The following is a 10,199-nucleotide window of genomic DNA, read 5'->3' as shown; positions in this document are numbered from 1 at the left end:
ATTAATCACGATGTGGAGAGACTTTTATCCAGTATAACAACATGGCCACGATATAACAAAAACATGGGGAAATTTTTTATAAAACATGGCCATGAATTATTAAGTTGTGGGAACGAATTCTTAATCTATACAGTGAGGAAAATAAGTATTTGAACACCCTGCTATTTTGCAAGTTCTCCCACTTGGAAATCATGGAGGGGTCTGAAATTGTCATCGTAGGTGCATGTCCACTGTGAGAGACATAATCTAAAAAAAACAAATCCAGAAATCACAATATATGATTTTTTAACTATTTATTTGTATGATACAGCTGCAAATAAGTATTTGAACACCTGTCTATCAGCTAGAATTCTGACCCTCAAAGACCTGTTAGTCTGCCTTTAAAATGTCCACCTCCATTTATTATCCTAAATTAGATGCACCTGTTGGAGGTCGTTAGCTGCATAAAGACACCTGTCCACCCCATACAATCAGTAAGAATCCAACTACTAACATGGCCAAGACCAAAGAGCTGTCCAAAGACACTAGAGACAAAATTGTACACCTCCACAAGGCTGGAAAGGGCTACGGGGAAATTGCCAAGCAGCTTGGTAAAAAAAGGTCCACTGTTGGAGCAATCATTAGAAAATGGAAGAAGCTAAACATGACTGTCAATCTCCCTCGGACTGGGGCTCCATGCAAGATCTCACCTCGTGGGGTCTCAATGATCCTAAGAAAGGTGAGAAATCAGCCCAGAACTACACGGGAGGAGCTGGTCAATGACCTGAAAAGAGCTGGGACCACCGTTTCCAAGGTTACTGTTGGTAATACACTAAGACGTCATGGTTTGAAATCATGCATGGCACGGAAGGTTCCCCTGCTTAAACCAGCACATGTCAAGGCCCGTCTTAGGTTTGCCAATGACCATTTGGATGATCCAGAGGAGTCATGGGAGAAAGTCATGTGGTCAGATGAGACCAAAATAGAACTTTTTGGTCATAATTCCACTAAACATGTTTGGAGGAAGAAGAATGATGAGTACCATCCCAAGAACACCATCCCTACTGTGAAGCATGGGGGTGGTAGCATCATGCTTTGGGGGTGTTTTTCTGCACATGGGACAGGGCGACTGCACTGTATTAAGGAGAGGATGACTGGGGCCATGTATTGCGAGATTTTGGGGAACAACCTCCTTCCCTCAGTTAGAGCATTGAAGATGGGTCGAGGCTGGGTCTTCCAACATGACAATGACCCGAAGCACACAGCCAGGATAACCAAGGAGTGGCTCTGTAAGAAGCATATCAAGGTTCTGGCGTGGCCTAGCCAGTCTCCAGACCTAAACCCAATAGAGAATCTTTGGAGGGAGCTCAAACTCCGTGTTTCTCAGTGACAGCCCAGAAACCTGACTGATCTAGAGAAGATCTGTGTGGAGGAGTGGGCCAAAATCCCTCCTGCAGTGTGTGCAAACCTGGTGAAAAACTACAGGAAACGTTTGACCTCTGTAATTGCAATCAAAGGCTACTGTACCAAATATTAACATTGATTTTCTCAGGTGTTCAAATACTTATTTGCAGCTGTATCATACAAATAAATAGTTAAAAAATCATACATTGTGATTTCTGGATTTTTTATTTTTTATTATGTCTCTCACAGTGGACATGCACCTACGATGACAATTTCAGACCCCTCCATGATTTCTAAGTGGGAGAACTTGCAAAATAGCAGGGTGTTCAAATACTTATTTTCCTCACTGTATCTATTTCTTCTTCTGCATGTCATGTACATACATTTACATATGACCAAGTCACATTTTTACATTTCACTGGTACTTATGTTCTAAGCATGAAATATTTTTTCAAAGTTTGTATTACATGAAATAGCTTCAATCATACAAATCCAAAATGATTTTTGGGGGGATACTTATATGGCAACGCTGTACCACAATGGAAAATGGAAAAAAAATATTTTCTTTTTTATTTAATTGCACATTTATTTTATAAATTTATAGATTTATATACTTGGAACTCATGCAAACCAAAAATAATTAGATCCCTATCATTTAAGCCCTATCATTCCCAATCATTTGGCTAACTCCTCCTTACTCTCATCTCATCACATGGAGCTAACTCTGCACTCTTCCTATTGCCCTTTCCGTAAAATATTGCTGTATTCATTTTCTGAAATGAAGAAATCACTTTGTTATTTATTGTCACGGTTGATGAATTCACTGACTCTTCCTTGCGCTGTTTATGTGTGTGCATGGGTGTGTGTGTGTGGGCGTGGTCGCTGATGATCCTCCGGGAGAATCAGCGCCAGCTGATTCTAATCACCAGCGCCTATTTATTCTCACCTCTTGCGTCTTGTGTTTGTCAGATTGTTTTGTGGGATGATTCCCTGTGCAGTGTCTGTTCCTTTTCGGGTCTCCGTGTTCCAGTCTGTTCTTCGTGTGAGAGATTCATCGTTGTGGATTACCGTTGTTCGTCTGAGTTCCAGTCTTCCCGTCATTTCATCACTCCGGGATTTACTTCACTCTTCTGACGACCGAGTTGCTTTATTGCAAACCTGCGCTACCAACCAGACTATGACTGGGTTTCATCCATTGAGTCTGTTCCTGATATTCATCCATTTGAGTCTGGTTCCTTAAATTGTTATCAATAAACCAGTTTTACTTGCTATTGCCTCTTCTGTACTCTTTGCCGTGACATTTATACATTAATACAACTATACTAATTAACATTTCAAATAAATAAATACGTAAATGCAATAATATTGTTGATGCTACTATCTATCTATATAAAATCCCAAATGGGGAAATACATTACTGCAATTCCACTGTGGTACACCGTTGCCATACGACAACATTAATATTTTCTCAATTTAGTTCTCAAAACTAGTGTGCACATTTGTGTAGCCTATACATGTGTGCACATTTGTGTGTGAAAGTTCATGCCCTTTTCTACCCCTATACTCTATGCACATTTTCACATGCATACAGCATCATGGCAGTTTGCCTCGTGCTGCTGAAATCTCCACCTGTTTTGAGTAGACATGATGTCACATTGAATGTTCTGCATGCTTTTGAACACATTTGGCCTTTTTGCATAATAGGGTTATGCAAGATTATGACAAGGGTAAACACACTCATCCCCATGTAGTAATGGAGAGATCTACGTATACGCAATACAAAGAGTTTCTTTGTCACAGAATATCATTTGGAGTAACAACAGTCATTCACAAGAAAGGTTCACTTAACCAATTCAATCAAATACAAAAGTTTTGTATTTGTGAACTGCCTTTGATAACATAGCTGTCAATAAGCAACTTCATTCATTGCAGGATCAAGCCTTGTAAGACAAAAGAGAGAAGGAAAATAAGGCGTATTACTATGTCTCAAAAAATGAACAAACATTTTGTATGAGGGAATGACTTTACAGTTGTTTCCTGAACTTAACAATCCATTGCATTACATAATTTGCTGGGAATCGTCATAAATAGTAAACAACATTGTGGCATCTTGAAACACCAAATTTGTGGTCATTTGTTTGCTTATGGCTGATTTCAGGCATTGCCTACACATTAGAGAGCAGATATCTTGCTCAGTGGGACATCGATAGTTACAGCCTTCATTTCACACAATAGACCAAACAACAGGCACACTGTGTCAGTGTGAATCTGTTGTTCCAGCCATCTTTTGAACAGAAGCTTGTGATGATCTCAGACACAAGTACCATCATCCAGTTCACCATTAACCTGATTTTGTATACAGTTTTTATACAGAACAACTACAAAGAGTATATATCATCTTGCTTGTGTACACAAAACATCAGTTCCCACGATACAACATGTACACGAACAAGAGCAGCACAACAGATACATGACAAAGTGGATGGCTGATAGATTGAAGGATAGTTTCAGCTGCCAGAGAGTGAACTAAAGAACGTCGGGGACTTTGAAGTTAATCCTTCAGGTATCATTCCTGTTCTTTCCCATCTCAGGCTTTAGAGAAAACAGCCCTGTCCTTAAATCACATCTCAACCCCTCCAAGTCTTACATAAACATCCCCAAGGCACAAAGTCAGTCAAATTAATATCTGGCATTTAGCTTTTGTGATTATATTCATAAGGTATGAACTATGAAGAAGACTGTTAAGAGCAGGTTTGGGCCTGTAGAGTTTCCTTGGGTTTGGGGTGGAATGAGACTGGATGAAGTGCAAATGAACGGGGTAACCACTGAAAGTGCTGCAGCTTCTGTATGACACCTAACATTCAAATGATTAAACTGTATTCACAGGAGTATTTTAGTATTTGATTACCCAATGACCAAATACAAGCAGACTATTGGTAAATATTATTAATACTTATCATTTACTCACCTTCATGTTGTTTCAAACCTGTATGACTTTCTTTCTTCAAAACAGAAGTATGGAGCCCTGCAGATGACATGAGGAAAATAAATCAATATGGTTCTCACAACTTCCCAACAAGTTTCCTTGTATTAGTTCAATCATGGCCATGTTGTGCTAATTTGTTCCTTCATTTTGTGGAAACAATTTGACCATGATACCCTGTCGTGTAAGGGGCTCCCTCCATACATAAGAAGACATTTTATTTATTTGTTTGTTTATTTTTTGTCTATACATTGAATGTCCAAATCCAATGTTGTTTTGGAACCCATTGGCTATCACTGTATGAACAAAAAACAATTGAAACATTTTTTTAAAGATCTTCTTTGATGTTCCACAGAAGAAAGGGAGTCATACATGTCATTAAAGGTGTTTTAATGAATTTTGGGTGACCTATCCCTTCAATGCAAATGCTGTATTGGTAAATTACACTTTTAAACACCTTGTCTGTAAACCGTAGCAGCACACTTCTTCCCACTTGCAAGATACCATTCCCATTCTGGTTGCACCATCTGTTTGCACCAGTTGATGAGCTTTAAAAGGCTTTCTGTTCCATTCTGATTCAGAAATACTTGGAATTTCAATATCTTCATAAACAGACCTCAGAAAGACAAGACGACTTACTTTGGGGAGGACACCTATAACTAAACCTTGAGGGCACTGAAGATGAGGCTCAACTTTTCATGGAGCACAGCTGATATGGATTCTGCATGCTTCTGAGCTGACCTATGGCATTTCGTCAAGGTTAGTCAGCAAATCATCAAAAGTAAGTGTTCCTCAGCCTTCACCCTTCCCTTAGGGCAGCCAGGTCACAGCCTGTGTACGTATGCACTTGTTTTGCTGTTCCAAATGCATTCCAAAAGCTATCGACTTATCCAACTATTTTAGATTAGGCAACATGCAGTAAAACAAGCTATTAAAAAAGTGAGTCAGGACAACTTTAGAAGCTTCCATTGACTTTACTTAAAAAAAGAGACAACATTTTTTGGTACATAGCATCTACATACATAAGCAGAACAACTAAAAAAAGATAATATACAAAAACTGCAGGTTGTGCATGTAATCTCTCATTGGGACTGATTTTTATGGGTTTCATATCAAAATAAATAATGCCTTGATACAGTGCCATTACTTAAAGAAAATGTTTGGTGGCTCAATTTGCAAGACTGGTCATACTAGGGTAAATGACAACATCTTATTAGACTTTTCATACATATTCAAGTATTCTTTTTATTCCAAGCAAAAGCACTGGAATACTACAAGTGTATGATGAAATTATGCAAGAGGTTATTGCTGAATTTCCTTTTAAAAAGATTGTTCCATTCTTTTGTTTATATGTGTAAAATACTGTCTTAATAACAGTGTAGACAATTCGCAAAGATAAAATGGCAAAAACTCAAGACTGGAAACAGGAATGTTATGGTCCAATAAGTGACACCTCGAAACTGCTCTTGCCCAAAGTCCAAGATGACTTGATTGTAGATGTCCTCAGCTTCAATATTTTGTGATGTTTCCTGCCTTCCATTGCAATGCTATATTGTTTAATAGTAAAGGCTTCACCTTCGTTCTCCAGGGCACAGAGTATGGATCTTGAACAGCCAAGAATTGGAAACAGTTTTTCCTGGTTGGGATCATCTCCAAACAATCAGAGTTACTTAATTGTCTTTTGAATACAATCTTGTTTTTTTTCTTTCCTAAAACGGAAAAACTCCTTAGCAAACTCCTTGTGAGTCCTTTTGCAAAGTTAGCACCATAATGTTATCATATTTAGCAGTCCCAAAAAAAATAAAAAAAATAGTGCTGTTAACATCAGTCCTTGGCTTTGCACAGCCAGCCAACATTTTCCTTACTTCGGTCTATATGCCAAAGGTGTGGCACTTTAAAGGTGCAGGTAAAGGACTCTAATCTCGATAATTTCATTCCTTAAAATATGACATTCACAATAGGGTGCAAGCAAGATTCGGGCAACTTCCTCAGCATCAGTTCTGGGCATCCCCATGATATTCACCAAGACTGCATTCATCTCTCCTGTCGCATTACATTCACTTTCAACGTTAACTTCTTGCATTTCGAAGGCTGATAATACAAAGTGTTCATAATCTGGATTTGACAAAGACGGTGGCCGAGTGGTGTGATTCATGAAAAAAGTGCCTCTACTGACCAAGACTTGGCTATAATCCCTTGTTTATTGCCATTTAGGAAGGCTGGCCATCATTTGTGGGACGTGTTGATCTGGATGTATGGAAGGATGTCAGGGTGTCTGTTGGGGAGGGTCATGAGGGGGCGGTGGAAACTGGCTTGCTCCTCATCTTGGATTTTCCTAACCTGCCTCCTAAACTTTTGGGCAAGCAGGATTGATGGGACCCCTCTCCTTAACCTCTGGGCAGGCTTTCTTTGCCACACTTCATATTTGGAATACTTCACACCAAGAGGCCCTCCTGAGATGTCCTGCAAAACAGAAGAACTTGCTGTAGTTTCTGTAATCCATTGATCTGTTGTCATATTATCAACTGATTTCAAAGTTTTGAAACACTAGCTCAAACAGTAGAGCACGGCGCTAACATTACCAAGGGTCATGGGTTCGATTCCCAGGGAAGGCATGAACAGATTAAATGTCTACAGTGAATGCAATGCAAGTAACTTTGGATAAAAGCATCCGCCAAATCCATAAATTCTTCAAATTTCAATATGATAATGAACAAAGCCAAATTGTAGCTTAAAATCTAATAATATCTGTCACATACATAGGCCGTTCTCTTATTGTGCTCTTACCCTGGAACAGTAAAAAAAAAAAAAAAGAAGACTTTAGATTGACTCTATAGGTAAATTGATTATTCGTTGAACAACCTCTCCAGCGTCCTCATCAACTCACAGTGCGAATGTAGACTCAAGTGGGGCTATTGTGTTGTTGGGTTGTTTGTTTTTGTAATTTTCAAATCCAAGCAATGGCCAGCTGGCCAACTGTCTTGCCAACGCTTAACATATTTCCATGCCAAGAGCACATGGCACAAAAATTTGCCAGAATGCGGCACAACACTTGTACTTGTTTTGGTGCTTGGAATACTGACATCATTGCACATGCTGTCCAATAGAGTTTCATGGTGTTGCCATGGGCTTTTGTTTGAGCAACTATCTCCCTAAATGTTGTTCGTACATCATCTTTAATGCAGTCTACAGATTTCTGATGATCTGTGCCATTTTCCACATTGCTCAGCAATTCTGAGAGAGGAGACATGGTTAATATTGATTTTGCAGTGATAAAAACAGGCTGCATGTCTGACTTGCCTGTCTAGTCTGAGTCTGTGTTTGTGGGTTCAGCAAAATCATTGTGCTGGGCTTTCGACGGGGGGAGGGGAAGATAAGCAGCTCCATGTACCTTGTGAAGAGCCTGGGACACAGGGAAGACCTGCAGCGAGGTGGAGGAAACATCTCGCTCGGACTTCACAGGTTTTGCACAGTACTGCTCCAACAGACGCAGCTCGCAGCTCCGAAAGCAGCATTCTTCTACTATTCCTCTCTGAGGACGGCGGCTGTTTGATCTGTTCGGCCTGCCTGGGTGGGGGAAGAGAAGGTAAACGATCAACTCTGGGGTTCCCCTAGAAAGCGACCAATGCTACCAATTCACACCCTTTTGTTTATATTTCACCAAATCCCACATGTGGCTGCTGGCATGTTCCTAGGATTTCTGAAATCTGAGACTGCATCAACAGATCCTTTCTTTCTTTCCTGTTCTTTGTGACCTCCTTTTTATTTTTGGCACTAACCGATTTGATAAGGACTTTAAAACACTGTGCACAGAAAAAAACAAATATTGTTCTATGTTCCCAAGGATGTGTGAATAGCTAGCAAAATGGATCCTTTAACCTTGCCATTTGCCTACTAAACAGAGATAAAAGATAAAGAACAGCAGGAGAGGTACGAAAGGGGGAAGTCCACCGTCATCTGATAGGAATACAGGGGATGAGAGAGAGAGAGAGAGAGAGAGAGAGAGAGAGAGAACTGAGATAAATCGTTTGCAAACAAATAAATACCTGCAAACACAAATTCAATTTGTCCCCCTAACACTTACATTTAACAGCAATTAACAGCACTAATGGCTTGCATTGAGAACAGTTGGTGGAAAGCGATAAAAGACATATGTTTCCTCATTAATGAACACACTCATTGTGACAGTCATTAGTACTTGTGTAATTATGCAACCAGCAATTTGAAAGACAAGACAGATGATTATGCCATTTACTATGACCACTATCTCAATTTAAATGTACTTCTATAAGAAAAATAGCTATGTAAAGGTTTAGATTTCCTGGCAATAACCATCACACAGCACTGTAAGAGTTACACTTACTGATATAAAACCCATTTTCTCCACACACGAACTGCAGAGTATCCACAAGTTCTCCACCGCAAAGTGTCTCCGCCGTTGCTACGGGGGATGCCAACATGAACAATGACAGAATGAAGAGTATCAGTGAGCACATCTGTAAAATGAAAACAGACTTGAGTGAGTCAATTCATACACACGCAGTCAAACTGTATCGTTTAAAAGAGGCTACTGATGTAATTGTCTGGTTTTCAGCAAATAGTATTCAACAAAGTTCAAAGTAACTGGAGACGCTATCCGTATCAGTGATACAATCAAGCAATGGCTACCCTTAAAACAACCCTCAAACCCACAGAATGATGAAGATTATGAAAACTTTTCTCAAAGTTTGACATATCGTCATTAATATTCATAAATGTACATTTTTAAATAGTTACGGTGAAATTGTGCAAATGTAAACATGCAGAAAGGTAGTACTACAAGCTCGTATTATCACTTTCTCTTACCGTTGTTTGTCTTTTCTCCGTTTTTCGACACGATGCACAGAATAGATGGTAATCGTCCATAGTAGGCGGTTTGTGGAAAGCGACGTTTACTAGCTGTTGTACTAAAGAGTTGCTTTGTTTAATTTCCAGTCTGCTGCATCTCTGTGAGTGATGCTTGTGGCTGTCTCAAAGTTCAGAGGACAGGCAAGGGATATGTACTGAGAGGCAATATATACTACACCCGCCCCTCGCACCCCCCAGCCCAGTGGCGATGTCCGATTCGTGAACGAATGGTTCTTTTGAGTCGGATCCTTTTTAAATGAACTGGGTTGAACCGCTTCACAAAACTGGACATAATCAGTGAATCGGTTCATGAGTCAACAACTCGCATGAACAAGAACTTGTTCTAATTTCATAAGAAAATAAATAACATTTCAACCAAGATATTGTGAGTCGATTTTACTAGTATTTCTTGTTTCTACAAATTATATTTTGATTATAAAAGACTTGTTTTTATGAGTTGATTGCTGCAACAAACGGAACTAGGTCGGGGACATGTAACATTACAACAATCACTCTTATTAAGAAAACACATACAGTATATAAGTGCTATATATTTCACTGGGACGCTTTTGGAACGCTTTACGTGATGACGTAACGAATCTCTTTTTGAACTCGTTCTTTGAAACGAACTGTTCGAAAGATCCGATTCTCGGAAATGCTTTCCCAATCGCTACAGCCAGTCCGCTCACAGTGCGTGTGAGAACTGGAATGCTACTCTTAATCAAATTCAATTTGACAACAAGAAGTAGGCTATTTCGATTTATGCCAACATTTGTCCTTAATCCACTTAAGAAAATATGTTCAAACTTCATATTTAGAATTCTTTATTATTTTTTTCTAACATAGTATAGCCTAACCTACGTTTTTTTGCTCGTCTGATTCGGGAGTCGTAAAACAGACGAAAAGCAATAAGATACTTGATGCAAGAATATTGTGGAAGTGCATG

General features: G+C 39.3%; 1 protein-coding gene across 1 annotated transcript; it reads right to left on the bottom strand.

The window, feature by feature from the left end:
* Positions 1–5,320: 5,320 nt before the first annotated feature.
* On the bottom strand, positions 5,321–9,478 carry igf2a (insulin-like growth factor 2a). The gene is made up of 4 exons (XM_084405141.1): positions 9,212–9,478; positions 8,730–8,862; positions 7,758–7,933; positions 5,321–6,829 (listed from the first exon to the last, which is right to left on the bottom strand). The coding sequence occupies exons 1-4, from the start codon at positions 9,269–9,271 to the stop codon at positions 6,593–6,595; spliced, it is 606 nt and encodes a 201-aa protein (XP_084261267.1). The 5' UTR covers positions 9,272–9,478; the 3' UTR covers positions 5,321–6,592.
* Positions 9,479–10,199: the final 721 nt, after the last annotated feature.

The sequence above is a fragment of the Rutilus rutilus genome (genome assembly GCF_951802725.1).
Source record: "Rutilus rutilus genome assembly, chromosome: 3".
NCBI lineage: Eukaryota > Metazoa > Chordata > Actinopteri > Cypriniformes > Leuciscidae > Rutilus > Rutilus rutilus.
This window is presented reverse-complemented; position numbering and strand designations above follow the sequence as displayed.

Excerpts from the sequence above, each read along its gene's own strand:
- igf2a (XM_084405141.1), bottom strand. The coding sequence starts at position 9,271 with ATGGACGATTACCATCTATTCTGTGCATCGTGTCGAAAAACGGAGAAA. Across the intron at positions 7,934-8,729 it reads AGAAAATGGGTTTTATATCA|GCAGGCCGAACAGATCAAAC; the intron begins GTAAGTGTAACT and ends TCCCCCACCCAG. Across the intron at positions 6,830-7,757 it reads TGTCCCAGGCTCTTCACAAG|GACATCTCAGGAGGGCCTCT; the intron begins GTACATGGAGCT and ends TCTGTTTTGCAG.